The sequence below is a fragment of the Podarcis vaucheri genome, assembly GCF_965113315.1.
Source record: "Podarcis vaucheri genome assembly, chromosome: 9".
Classification (NCBI taxonomy): domain Eukaryota; kingdom Metazoa; phylum Chordata; class Lepidosauria; order Squamata; family Lacertidae; genus Podarcis; species Podarcis vaucheri.
Genome location: NC_138767.1, coordinates 8158333 through 8173712, shown reverse-complemented (window position 1 = coordinate 8173712; position 15380 = coordinate 8158333). Strand labels below are relative to the sequence as shown.

General features: G+C 43.5%; 1 protein-coding gene across 3 annotated transcripts in view; it reads right to left on the bottom strand.

Annotated features, from left to right (window-relative positions):
• Positions 1-3956: 3956 nt before the first annotated feature.
• CTNNA2 (catenin alpha 2) overlaps positions 3957-15380 on the bottom strand; it is a 417182-nt gene continuing 405758 nt past the window's right edge. For all 3 annotated transcript variants that reach the window (XM_082236383.1, XM_082236385.1, XM_082236386.1), the window contains one exon: positions 3957-5194. In XM_082236383.1, the coding sequence (XP_082092509.1) occupies positions 4907-5194 (288 nt within the window). In that variant the 3' untranslated portion in view covers positions 3957-4906. The remainder of the gene's footprint in view (positions 5195-15380) is intronic.

The window sequence follows — 15380 nt, the reverse complement described above, 5'->3', positions numbered from 1 at the left end:
CGACCAGACCACAAAACTTGCAAGGACCAATTTAGGAGGAGCTCAAAGCTGAATGCTAGAACGAAAAGTAACTCTTGATAAGGTACAAGGAGGGATCTGCACATTTAGCAGAAAAGTTGGTTGAATAAGTATTTCCAAGGACTGTGGTTAGAAGAAGAGATGGTGAGATGCTGGGGTGGTTGACTAGAGGATGGAAAAACTAAGATGATATATACCGTATTTTTCGCTCTATAACACGCACCTGACCATAACACGCACATCACATCGTTTTTAGAGGAGGAAAACAAGGGAAAAAAACATTCTGAATGAAACATTGGATGTATCATTTTTGTGCTTCATGCTGTGGCCACAGACATGTGATCTGATGGTGAATTTGGGCTGACCCAATGCAAAGATCCTGAGGATCCATGTGGATCCATGCTTTGTAACCACATTTTTGCACCATTGCAGCCCCAGACAACAGTGGGTGTGTGATTTGGGGGGGGGCAGGCTGTAGCCATGGACATGCTATGTTCTCTGGTGGTGAATTTGGGGGAGACCCAATGCAAAGATCCTGAGGATCCATGTGGATCCATGCTTTTTAACCACATTTTTGCACCGTTGCAGCCCCAGGCAACAGTGGGTGCGTGATTTTTTGGGGGGGCAGGCTGTAGCCATTGACATGCTATGTTCTCTGGTGGTGAATTTGGGGGTGACCCAATGCAAAGATCCATGTGGATCCATGCTTTTTAACCACATTTTTGCACCATTGCAGCCCCAGGCAACAGTGGGTGCATGATTTTTTGGGGGCAGGCTGTAGCCATGGACATGCTATGTGCTCTGATGGTGAATTTGGGGTGACCCAGTGCAAAAATCCTTAGGATCCATGTGGATCCATGCTTTTTAACCACATTTTAAGTGGGGAGGGAAGGAAAAATACAGAAGGGCTAAGAATGCAGGAGTGGGGTATAACGGGAGGGAGGAAAGGAAGGCAAAAGTTTCCCCCACGCACCCACCCAAGCCAGCCAGCTCTCTCTCTCTCTCTCTCTCTCTCTCTCTCTCTCTCTCTCTCTCTCTCTCCCACCTGCATGTTTTCAGCAGCACCGGAGCACAGAGAGGAAGGAGCGGAGCACAGAGAGGAAGGAACGGCATTCTGCTTTTCCCCTCTGCTTGCCTGGAGGGGAGGGGCTTTCCCTGCTCTTTGTTCCGTTTCAGCAAACACAGCAACGAAACAGAGGCGGGTGGGCAGTAAGACCCTGAGGCAGAATGCAGGAAAGCACCCACTTCCTCTTTTCAAGGCTTCCCTTCTCCGTGAAGCGCGGTTTGATTTTTGCCTAATTTTTTGGCTCCAGGGACCACACATTCGCTGCATAACACGCACAGACATTTCCCCTTCCTTTTTAGGAGAAAAAATCTGCGTGTTATAGAGCGAAAAATACGGTAATCCCTGTATGCGCTATATATGGATTCCTTTTTAGACTCTGGCTGGTAGTACTGAATAAAGTCTGCCTAACTGCCAATTTGATGTGAGCTTCCACACACAAAAGTAATTTTGCTCCAAAGTGGCATACAAAAAGGGGAACTGCTTTTGCATTCATGCCCCTGCTTGGGTGCTTCTCAGAAGCATCTTACAAGCCTCTGTCAGAAACAAGATGCTGGGCTGCAGGCTTCTTCAAACGTTTTGATGAAAATGGAGGTTGCTACCCCCCAATGAAGCCATGCTAATTGTGTGCCTCTTGGAGGAAGGTTCTTCACATTTGGGAAATATTTTGGGGGGTATTAGGGTGCATGAATGCTAATATGCCCCTTACCTTTGTGACTGGCAAAATGCTTATAAATGCGAGGAGTGGGTCCAGACTAAATTAGCTGACTGTAGTTCCCACTGAAATCAGTCGGACATAAGTTATTATTAATTTGCCTCATTCATTTCAATGGGACCTAAACTCAACTCACTTTAGTCTAGATCCTACCCACTGTGTCACCTTACAAATAATATGTATGGAGCACAATGTTGGCTCCACCATTAGTTTTGGGGTCTACTTTTGCCATCAACTTCAGTAGGTGCAGAAGCCACCCAGTGCATCAAATCTAACTATTTGGACTGTGTGTCTCTCTAAGGTGGAAGTAGTTCAGCTTTAGTCTTCGTCTGAAGTCCCCCCCCCATTTATTTTTAAATTTCTGTCCCCCATTCTCTGCCACAGTGGCACTCAAAGTGATGAACAGCATAAGAAACAACAAAATGAATCACAATCATGAAAGCAATTTGGAAAACAATTGCCACAACATTAAAACATATCCAAGGAAACATCCAAAAATATCAGCAGAGAAGGAAAACCCAATCCAAATGTGCTTAGCCAGCACAAGGCACTGTTTGGGTATCAATGTACCAACTGTAGTTTGTAATAGAGGCAGACCCAAAATCCTATTGTGGACCTGCTGAAGTTATCACATCCGATAATGAATTTTGTCACTGGGACATGTATTTGTGATGGGTGTCTATTTCTTTCCTACAGAAACTCAGCGATAATTTAAAGCACACACTGAAATGGAATATTAGGCATGTCAGCTGCCAAGGAGACGGACTTTGTCATAAGCAGTGAAAGATGTTCTTGGGGCACTGTCAGACCTGGCTGAGCATCAATGGCATTTTCATCCTTACTTTTTTGTTATTTGCATTGTAGGGGCAATATAGACGGAGACATTTTAGACCAATCTACATTTAAGAACGGAATAGGATCAAAGGCCCATCTAGTCTAGCATCCTATTCTCACAGTGGTTAAGTGGTTATCTATGGGCTGCCCATAGGGAAGACCGAAGTACAATTAGTTCTCAGAGGCACACTGCCTCCATCAAAAGCATACTGATTTGCAATGATGCATTGATACCCCACATGTCCACCAACAAGCTCATAGCGCCTTATGTAGGGTTCCTACATCATCTCCCATCTAGGTACAGTGGTGCCCCGCAAGACAAATGCCTCGCAAGATGGAAAACTCGCTAGACGAAAGAGTTTTCCGTTTTGGAGGTGCTTCGCAAAACAAATTTCCTATGGGCTTGCTTCACAAGACGACAATGTCTTGCAAGTTCCTGCTGGTTCCCCCCCCCCTTTTTCTAAGCCGCTAAGCCGCTTATCAGCGGATCCGATCAGCAGATAAACTGCTAAAAGCCGCTAATAGCACTAATCCGCTAATCCGTCAATGGGCTTGCTTTGCAAGACGAAAAAACCGCTAGACGAAGAGAATCACAGAACGGATTCTTTTCGTCTTGCGAGGCACCACTGTAGTCAGATTCACTTAGATTCAGCTACAGAATTGTGTTGTGTTTCTTCAACCTACATAGTAAGCCAGTGTGGTGTAGTGGTTAAGAGCGGTAGACTCGTAATATGGTGAACCGGGTTCGCGTCTCCGCTCCTCCACATGCAGTTGCTGGGTGACCTTGGGCCAGTCACACTTTTGTGAAGTCTCTCAGCCCCACTCACCTCACAGAGTGTTTGTTGTGGGGGAGGAAGGGAAAGGAGGTTGTTAGCTGCTTTGAGACTCCTTTGGGTAGTGATAAAGCGGGATATCAAATTCAAACTCTTCCTCTTCTTCTAAGGAACCCCAGATTCCACCATCCCTTAACATAGTGATCTTGGAAATTGATTCCTTAGCCTTGAAAAGTAAAATGCCAACTTCTGTGACTCCTAGTTCTGCACGGGCATTGCACAAGCACATTTGCACAGAACTGAGATCTTGTTCACTATATTGGCACAGATTTTCACACTCAGATGGGAGAGCCATGGGTTAGGCAAGAGTTAGGAGGAGGAGAGGGAGCAATTTCCTTCTTGTCTTCCAAGACTCCAGTTGACATGTCAATATAAAATAATTTGACAGCCCAGCTGCCAAATTTAAGTGCAATATCAGAGAACAGGGTTGGGATGGGAGGATATTTTAAAGTTAAACAACAGAAATGTTGAACATTATGAGCCGTACTTCAAATTCCAAGGTTAAATAAGTTTATTGAGAGTTAGCGGTTACGACGGTATATCAGATACCTTGTAATCCAAAGCTACACCTACACATTTGCCTCTAAATTCTCACATGTGTCAGTTTCCATGTCTCTACACATTCCATCACCGGTTCTTCTATTTCTAATAATAATAATATTAATAATAATAATATAATTATAATAATACAAAAGGCAATGTCAACCACCAAGTTGTGCTTCATACTCCACCAGAAAAGAAGAATCCAGTTGGCAAAAAGAAAACAATTAAAAAAGAGAAAAACTTTGTTCAAGTCATCATCGTTGAAACAGAATCATCATTAACACTACTAGAAACAAAAAAGGAAAGAAAATGCGAGTTAAAGGAATTGTTATTATTTTTTTTAATCATCTTGGTTAAAAATCCACATATCATAATGAAGATGACTCAAAGTTAAAATTGTCTCATTACCCGGGCCACACATCCAAGCATATTGGCTAGTTACATGATTACACTGTAACAAAAGCAATACAGGTTTTATGGTCTACCATTTCCAGGATTCCCATCTATAAATATACCTGCCAACCTAATGTTTCTTGCATGCATTAAGGATTTGCTTTCCACCCTTCAGAGTTGACTGTCTCCCAGTCCCCCACCACGGTTCTTACAATACAATTTTTTTTGGGAGGGGAGCCTATTATTATCATTATTTTATGCTCTTGGGGGAAATACAAAGGTCAGCATGATGGACCTCCATTTAACTTAAGAATTGCCATGTGTCTTTTGGAAAGGGAAACTGTGGACTGTTTAATGACTTTAATAGAGTCTTGGGCTGCATGCACATTGAAACTGCTTCATTATTCTTTTCTCCCCCATGCCAGATGAATACAAGTCGGCAGGTACGCATACAAAAAGAAACAAGGAAGGAAATAGAAAACCCCTCGAAGGTTGAAGCCTAGTGAATTAGAAGGAATCCATCGCTTTAAATTCACTTAGAGCCTGTACCGGAGAAATGTGTTTCTTCTGAGAACCTCTCCTCACTCTTGTCTGATATTCCTCCGGCTTTTCTCTCTTGACTAGAGGTTTCTTTTCTGGCGCCTTCATCTTCCAAGACACGACAGGCGAGTTGACGGCAGCCGTGCCGTAGACCTTCTGATATTTGGTCGAAGCCACGTAGGAAGCTTTCACAGTAAGGACCACGGCATTCATCAGGTTTTTAGCTGCTTGGATGAGGGAGGTGGCACTGTCAAGCTAGGGAAAAGGAAAGGAAGCAACAGGAGGGTTATTGCCAGCCTGGGATGGAGGAACGTAATGCTCACGGAGCAGAGCTGGTTGTCTTGCTGAAGAGGGTATTGTGCATAAACAACCTCTGTATAAAAGACATACAGACTGATATATGCCATTCTGCCATACACATGGAGCTGCCTTCGCACAGCGTGAATAATGGATGTTTCCCAACGTTTTTATGCACCATTGCCAATGGATTGATGATTTCATTATACATTAGTGATTTTCAATGCAGAGCAAGAGAGTAGACGTTCTCCCAGGTTAATTGGATCAGTAAAGAAGAGTATTGCATGTGCCCACCAAAAACCTGATCTTGCTTGCTCTAAAGCAAAAAGGAAACCACACACTGATGCAATGCCCAGACTGTTATTAACCTGGAATATTAAGATGCTGTTCCTGACTCACAACATTTATGGCTAGAATGTGTAATATTAGAACAGTCAGACACAATTCTGGCAAATGCACGTAACAACATTTCTCAGAAGATGGCCCACTAGTGAGATGTGTCTGTCTCCCTCATTATGGATTTTCAGGAGGAATTTAAAAACATTCCTGTCTACTCAAACGTTTGATGGTTGAAAGGTATTGTTCCCAACCACCCTGAAATCGCTGGCTGGAAGGATGTGGTTGTGATTTGTCCCATGATTTGCAGTCATCGTTCCGAGAGGTTTTAATTTTGACCTGCTACTTTCCCCAGGAAAACCCACGGCTCAGTTGGTTTGACCCCCATAAGGGACAGCTGAATATTCTCAGGCTCCCTTCCCACACTGTGATTTTATTATTCTACTGCTGAATTGGAACAAATGTCAATCTACAGAAAACCTAATTGACATTTGTTTGGATTCAGCAGTAAGCAGCATAGGCATCAACTCCTGGGTGACGATGTTCTTTTGCCCCCCCCCCCAATTTTTTTTTGAAGGGTCTTCCCCCCAAGTTGATGGGAATTTTATTTTACTAAATTTATTAGTCACTCTTTTGGGGGGTGGGGGCAATTCAAAGCAATTTACAAAATGACTTATTGACACCCCCCTGCACATATTTGCATTAAACCCAGAAAATATCCCACCCAGTTGAGATTATGAGGATTACATTTATATACCACTGAATTGCCAAGAAAGCTTCTAAGTTGTGAAAACCAGTTGTGAAAAAATATAATCACACATAATTAAAATATGCAGTATGCAATTTATCAAAAAAAATAAACACCCACATTAAAAATATGCAGTAAAGCACTTGCAGCAGTTAAAACAGCAATTGAAACAGGAGGTTCAAGTCACAACATAACTGTGAACACTTATGCAGGATGCAAACTTAGCAAATATGCACATGGAAGGTCTTGAGGTACCTCTGACCAAACTAGAGCTGGCAATACCAGTTAGCTCTGGTTCCCTATATCTTTAGATTCTTGACTTTGCCACATGATCGTCAGTTCTGTTCACAGACCAAATAATTTGCTGCTCCCTCCTGCACATCATGAGGGTGAGCAGAACTGCCAAAGGCCCCATGCACTGAATACAGTATGGTTTTACTCTGAACGGTCATGGCCTCTTCCCTCAAAGACTCTTTGAGTTACATTAAGGCTGCTGAGAGCAGTGGGGAGGCCCCTATTTCCCCCACAAATTTACAATTCCTAGAGTTCCCTGGGAAGATGAATTGTTTAACCACTCTGAAAACCTGTAGCTGTGTGAGGGGAACAGGGATTTCCAAACAAGTCTCAGCATTCTTAACAAACAGGGAAGCAAGAGGCATTCTCAGAGTTGAAGGACACATCTCAGACAGCAGCGCTGTAGTATGGGGGGTATAACAGGGGTGCTTGCTAGGGGTGCAAAATTTCAACACCCGGTGCTGCCTCAATACAGCTGCACACTTTTGTTGCTGGGCACTACTGAAAACGGCCTCTCCAGTAAGTGACCTCACCAGACAATGGAACAACTCTTCTTTTCTTATCTCTGCAGCTGCGATCTCCTGGGTGACACAGGTGCCATTAGGCAGTTGAATGCGCATGTGTACTCTGTTCAATTCCCTCCCTCCCACCCCACCCCCTCCACGTTGCCCCAGGCACTGACAACACACGATATGCCACTGCCAGGAGGGTGTAAAAGTGGGTTGGCTCAAGGCATGGCTCAATGCCTGGGCAGAGTCCTGTGGGCCATTTACATAGGTCTGGAGGGTTTCATTTGGCCCTGTACCTTGGGTTCCCACATTCCTGCTGTAAAGTCCTGCTGCCAAGCTATAATAACATTTTTTTAAAAGTCCATATAGTGCCAGAGTTCCTCACAGACATAGATATATTCAGCGGGGCAGAGAAAGAGAAAAACTAACCTACCTACAGTACCAACAATTATGAGGACTTTAAATTAATTGGTTAAAATGATTCATCGTCATGCATCCCTCAGATTGGTAATTAATTTTTAATCTCCAGATTCAAGAACATTTCCCCCCTTCCCACACAAACAGACGCTTATTTTCCATCTTTCCCTTTCGGAAAGAAAAACAAGTTTTAAGATGGATAGTAACATTATAATGGCAACAACATGCCAACTCAACAGAGAGCTGTGATATATCGCCCGGTATAATGGTCTTGTACCATTCCGCGGCGTGATTTACGACGCAACTTGCGTGTTTGTTGGCAAATAGCCGATCATACGCTATTAAATTAGGATATTTTAAATTACCACTGAGATCTGCCATCAAACATTGCAGGCTGTTGAATGGCTCGTTCGCAACAAGCGCTGGGTGTCAGAGCAGAGAGGGAGCAGACGGGCAGCAAGACTTGTACCTTTAAAATATTCTTCTGAGGCCTGGTACATTTGCTGAAGGCAACTGGCTTGACTTGACAGCCAAGGAAGGAGTGGTCCCAAAATGATGGTATATTAATTGGAAAAGAAAAAAGAAACAGACATGATACGAGGCCTTGAATGGGGCTTCAAGCTGGGCATGTGTCAAACTGGGAGCCCTCGCCCCATCCCTGAGTCTACCTAGCCCTCCTGGTAAAGAGATTTTGCCTTGTGGAGGGGATAACAGGGGTCAAAGAGGGCTGATGCAGAAGAAACCCTGTATGGGTGGGCCATGGAAAGCCTAGACTGAACAAAGGCAATATGCATATGCTAAGGATCATCCATGAAGACATTTTGCCTTGAAATGGGAATCTGTAGGAAGGTAAGAAAGGGTAAAGGACCCCTGGATGGTTAAGTCCAGTCAAACTTGACTATGGGATGCAGCGCTCATCTCACTTCAGGCCGAAGGATCTGGCATTTGTCCACAGATAGCTTTCCGGGTCATGTGGCCAGCATGACTAATATCCCATGTACTATAGTAATTTATGTGTTTGGGCAATGTGAGATAAGGACCCACATGGAATGCACAGGCTGTGATCCCACTTCACACAGCCTTGCTGGGTCAGGCTAGTGGCATATATGATCTCATGTCCTGTTTCCCACAACACCCAATCCAATGTTTCTATGAAGACAAACATCGGGCCATTTCCTGATGTTGTTCCCCTATGGCTGATATTCAGGTGCATGGTGCCTCTGATGATGACGATGATAATAATAATATTTTTTTTTATACCCCCACCCATCTGGCTGTGTTGCCCCAGCCACTCTGGGGAGCTTCCAACAAACTAAAACATCAAACGCAGTGAAACATTAAACATTTAAGACTTCCCTTCAGATGTCTTCTAAAAGTCAGATAGTTGTTTATTTCCTTGACATCTGATGGGAGGGCATTCCACAAGGTGGGAGCCACTGCCAAGAAGGCCCTGTGCCTGGTTCCCTATAAACTCACTTCTCGCAGTGAGGGAACCACCAGAAGGCCCTTGGACCTGGACCTCAGGGTCCAGGCTGGAGGATGGGGGTGGAGACACTCCTTCAGGTATACAGGGCTGAGATGGTTTAGGGCTTTAAAGGTCAGCACCAACATTTGAATTGTGCTTGGAAACATAATGGGAGCCAGTGCAGATCCTTTAGGGGTCCTGACAGTCCCAGTCACCAGTCTGGCTGCCTCATTCTGGAATAGTTGTAGTTTTCGAGTCACCTTCGAAGGTAGCCCTACATAGAGCACATTGCAGTAGTCCAAGTGGGAGATAACCAGGGCATGCAGCACTGGCAAGACAGCGCATGGGCAGCTAGGGTCTCAGCTGGTGTACCAAATGGAAATGGGCAGCCATCATTACTATTCCCTGGACTTACATTTTCTATCCTGCCTTTCCTTCATCATGAAACCAAAGGCAAAGTACATGTGGTTCCCAGGCAGTAACCTTATATCCAGCTGCCAAACAGACCCAGAACTGCTTAGCTCCAGTAAGGGGTGGCCCCACAACTTGGGGCTAATAGCCGCTTCACTTATCCCCTGCACAAAATGTTGGAGAGCTGCTACCAGTCGGTGTAAACAGTACTGAGCTAGACTTGGGGAAACACTTCCAATATGATTTTTTAAAAATGGTTCGGATGAGACTCACAAAATTTCAGCAGCTTTTGTGCAACATTGCAATGCTTGTGTGGGGCCAACACACCTGAAACTTCTGAATTAGCCCCAGTAGCACACTAGCACACCCCTTTTTGTTGTGCACGTGTATTGCTCTTTAGAACTTTTAAGGGATTTGATTTTATGCACTGCACTGACTACTGGGAGTGTGAACGTGACTGGAGCTTGCAGCAGAGGAAGAGGGCCTGCATTTACATGAGCGAGCATCACAACTCCTGGGCAAGTGCGGGTGGGGGAAGCTGCAGACGGCAACAAGGAATAAAGAGTTTTGTTACATTGTTATGACAGCTATAATAGCAAAGAAACAATGGCTTGCATTTGAAAAGGAGATTATGTTATATGCAAACAGCTACCATCAGACCCGGGAAGGAACAGAGAGTCCCTCAAGTAGGAGATCTTAGCCTGTATTCAACACGGTGTGAAGGTGAACGTTTATCAGCACAAAGGTTTCTCCTTGCACAATGGAATGAGCAGAATATCTCCTCCATCCACACCCCCTAAATCTATTTTGGGTCCCCCTCTGCAGCCCTCGGAAGCAGATTTGCAGATGGCACAGAGGTTGCCCAGGGGTAAGAGAGAGGGGAAAGGCTCTGGAGCTAGTACTAAACCTTGTGTTCGTGGGGAAAAATAGCTGAACACCACTCCTACTCTCTCCTGATAATTCCAAAAAGTATTTTGGGGTCGTCTCTTTTAGATGCGGAATCCATGGTGTGCCCTGTAATGCCCTGCGTGGCAGCCATTTTGTGATGAGCGCCCATGGAAATTCTTGGAATTCCAAACATCCCCACTATCCTAAAGATGTTCTATACCAGAGCAAGGGAAATCTGGAAGGAGTCATAAAGTGGAATCAAAGGCATGGCCGTGCAATCTGTTATACACAATTCCTGAAGCGGACTATAGACACCGCCCGTAGGCCACGTAAGAGTTCCCTGCGACAATCAAACCTGCAGCCATGTCTAGGATTGAGAATCACAGCTTACAGCACATGAAATGCAGCTTTTTGAACAACCTAAAAGTGCCTTGTATAAGACAGGCTGGTATTTATTCTTCCCATGCCGCAGTTCAGGTGCTCAGGCAGAGATAACAATGGCTTACCTAAGGCTCCCCCCCTCCAGAATTCATTGTCAGAGGTGAAATTCAAACTAGGGGATTCATTTGCAGCCATCCCTCTTTCTGACTGAATCCACCCATGCTGTAGAATGAATTGATCCTGAAATAGTTGACTGAACTATGGCACCACCTGGCAGGGAGTGTCTCATTTAAGTGCTCTACATTTAACCCCCACCCCCCAAAAACCCCCTGCAAGTATGAAAACTAGCCCGTCAGGGTGATATTCAGCCTGTTCCTCCAAGCAGAAAAAATAAAAACACAAAAATGTGCTACAGGCTTTTCTGGCACTTAAGGGTTCTACCAGTTAATTCTCATCTCATCTCAATGTATGTTTAAACCAAGTCTGAGTCATTAACAGTGTACTAGAAGAGAAACTTATATTGGTAAAATCAAATTACTAGAGCGTTTTGCAAGGAAGCATAATAAAATCACTTCTCTTGGTATGTAGCCATGACTCAAAGGCATGTTTTAAGTTTAGAAAGGGCGGGGAGGAAGAATCTATTTTCTCCATTCCTTCATTTTTCCACCTCATCCCATTTAAAGTAATTTACTTATCTGGACGTGATGCATTTTTAATTCATTACGGCAGATAGCTGGGTAGTACTGCTGGCCAATCCACTGATTAGTTGCACTCATTTGCATTTTTTCAATTATTAGTAAGAAAACCACTGGGACCCCCAAACAAAATTACTTGTATATTTAACAAATTCTGAATTTTAATGTGGCCTACAAATGCTATCTTTCTCCAGATAACATCCAACAGACATTGCAAAAGCTGTAGACAGCTGTGCACCAGAAATACTTGTGACTCTGAAAGCATAGATTGATGTCTTAAAACGGCTTGGCTGTCAGCTTCACTGTGCAAGGGAACTAAATAAATGACAAATATCAAAGACAATCCCAAAATATACAGGGTGTTTCTGAGCAAGCACATATCGTATGCGCATTTGCATTCAAAAAGATACATTTCTTCAACAGAATGATTTAATTGCTTTAGCCAACGTAATTTTTAAACAATAAAATTAAAAAATGAAATTGCATCTCATTTTGCATGCATGAAACTCTCTTTTTAATATAAGTAGATATTTAATTTATGATAACTGGGGAGGGGGGAAACGAGGCACAAATGCAATCATAAAAGATAATTAAATATGCCTTAAAATTCCAGTTCAGTCCCGTGAATGATCTAACTGAAGAAAGAGTCCTTGAAGAAGTAATAGATATTGTTCCACCTAAGTTTGCAATATATAATAATTGCTCCTAACAGCTAATTCTAATTATATTAATTTTAAATCAGACCGGTTGATACATAAATCTGCTCACTTAAAACAAGGCGGTATGAACTACCCTAAATAATGGCATTAAAATATCCTTACTTTCCAAACTAGGCTGAAATGAAAGAATGCAGCCTTAGAGCTTGGGGAATATAGATTGGGGGTAGCTGCCATTGTGGTAGGGGGAAGAACTTGAACTTGAATGAGATGTGACCTCTCCTTTGGGAACTTGCATTTTAAAAATCCCATTCCACCTCATCCTGGAAGATGGGAGCAGGTACCAGTAAAGTAAAATGAATGTGTCCATCTGCCTGTCCCAAGCTGGTGTCTTCCAGATATTTTGTATTAAAACTCCCATCAGTTCCAGTTGTAGTACAAGATTTCTGGAGTGTATCAGATTGGGAGAGGCTAGTGGATATCATACAAATAAATATACAGTGTACAAATAGGGCCTGCAACAAAGTGTTGCATGCCTCTTTCAAGGATATTCACTGCAGCATATGGCACCCGCTTGAGTTTTAGAAGAGAATATTGCACTGTTTTATCTAATAATCTAGCCACCACTGGCTTCTAGCCTCTGTATCTAAATTAACTACCTCACTTAAAGCTGAGCCCTTTTGTTGATTGTTCTCTTACAACTTGTTGAGATAATATTTATTATTTTCTCTCTCACACATCTTCATTTATCTTGTAAATAGTTCCTGCATGAATAAAACCTTTAAACTCCAGAAACTGTAAGTGACTAGTCCAATCTAATTCACCCAAGCTGCAAGGTCTGCTAACACCCAGGGGTCCCTCACTGGTTACAGTTGACCCCACTAGCAGCTTGTGGAGGAGGGTGCATCGGGTGTGCAGGCTTCTTCTGGGTGATTTGCACAGCAGCAACAGGCACTAGCTTCCTTGTTTTCCTACTGCTGCAGAGCAGTTTCCACCCTGCTAGCGTTGCAGCCTGGCAGCCCCCACTCCTCACACAGCAGATGTGCAAAAGAAGAGCAGGGGGGAAACTGCCTGCAGCTGAGCATATCTCTCTCACTCTGAAACACAGGAATAAGGAGAGCCTGCCCCCTGCCTGCTTACACTCCTTTTGCCTTTTCCTCTGGAGTCACACAAGCACTTTGGAGGCAATGCTTAGCTGCCCTTCTAGCCTTATTTCCTGCATGATATAGGCAATGTTTATGGATCCCTCTCAACAACAGATCTACAAGAAAGGCTTTTGCATATCTTCTGGGACTTCTTGCATGCAGAATGCCCAACAGCCAGCACAAGGGATTTTGACAGCTGGCCCAAGACGCACACACCCATGAAACCTGGAGCCTGCCCTGCTTGGTGAAATAGACATAATAATAATAATAATAATAATAATAATAATAATAATAATAATAATAATAATAATTTATTTATTTATACCCCACCACTCTGGGTGGCTCCCAACAAGGCTACAGAATCCAGCACAAAGCAGACAGATCTGGTCCCATAATCCCAAAATCCCAAATATTCTACCAGAAAGCTCTCAACCCAAACTGCTTGTGTTTTTACCAGATCTATCACGGCAACCTTGCAAGAATTTGCTCCACCTGGCAGGAGGATTTCACCTGAACTGTGGCTCATTTGAACAGGAGAAACAAGGCAATTATGCAGCATTCCCGAGGTTGCTCAAAAGCTAGGTCTACACAGGCAGCTCTCCTGTCTTAAAAAATAAGTAAATCCCTGTAGCTAGAAAACCACCAGAGCTTTCTCCCCGATTGCTAATATTCTTTCTGAAGGGAGTTTGTCAGTGGGGACTGTATGTGAAAAGGTGCAGTCCATTCTACTACCTTAATGTTTTATCATCTAATTCAGGTGCATTTGTAGATTGACCTTGAGTCCTGTTAGTGCAGCATGAAACTGGAGCGGCCCCTCAACACAACCCATTTGCTTCAACATTCTGGAATTTTCACAAAGCGCTCTCTCTCTCTCTCACACACACACACACACACACTTTCATACTATGCTAAATTTCAGATTCAGATCTTGATACATATTGGTTAATTTTTTTGACAATGGAAAGGACATAAATGTAAAAAGGAAGAAGTATATAATGCTACAATATAAAAAAGTATTAAGGTAACCATGAGATGGGAGGGATGTCAACAGGATATTTGAACAAACAATGCGAAAAATATGAATGTATTTTAATAGTACAAAATGGAAACTTAATAGATAGATAGATAGATAGATAGATATAGATGGTGATAGATAGATGATAGATAGATAGATAGATAGATAGATAGATAGATATAGATGGTGATAGATAGATGATAGATAGATAGAAGAAGAAGAAGAAGAAGAGTTTGGATTTGATATCCCGCCTTTCACTCCCTTTAAGGAGTCTCAAAGCGGCTAACATTCTCCTTTCCCTTCCTCCCCCACAACAAACACTCTGTGAGGTGAGTGGGGCTGAGAGTCTTCAGAGAAGTGTGACTGGCCCAAGGTCACCCAGCAGCTGCATGTGGAGGAGCGGGGAATCGAACCTGGTTCCCCAGATTACGAGACTACCGCTCTTAACCACTACACCACACTGGCTCTTAGATAGATAGATAGATAGATAGATAGATAGATAGATAGATATAGATGGTGATAGATAGATGATAGATAGATAGATAGATAGATAGATAGATAGATAGATAGAGAATAGATAGAAATAGATTCAGAATATATGCCACCAGATCGCTTCTGATGCCACCAGACTCAGAACAAGCTGGTCTGTAGCATCTGAACAGGGAGAAGACATGCTGTACTGTGGCAATCCCATCAGTCACGAGGACTGGGCGATATCACAATATATCACAAGCCAACCATCACAATATACCGATATACAGTATCATGATGTCAAGGCCCTGGGCTGTGGAGGGAGGGAGTAGGAAGGAAGAGTGATCTCCTTGCCGAGCTATCTGTGTTGGAATTCTGCCTGGGTCAGAGGAATGTGCCACAGCGTAGGCACCGGCAGATTATTCCTGTCGACCTCCCCGCGTCTCCACTCTGCTGATAAGCAGGCGAGGTCCCGGCGATTCATCTCAGATATGTGAGAGGAACACACCGTTCATCCTCTCTCCCCTTTGGTGTCCCCCAGGAGGGGAAAGAAGCAGACAGAAAACTATTTACATCTTTTATTTCTGTCTTTCATATCAGCACAGAGAAACATGTCTGCACTCGACAACAGCAAGAAGAAACTCCTCCCATGTACTTCCAGTACAGGTTATATGACACACACACTGAGCTAACATCCGGTGCTCAGTACAGAA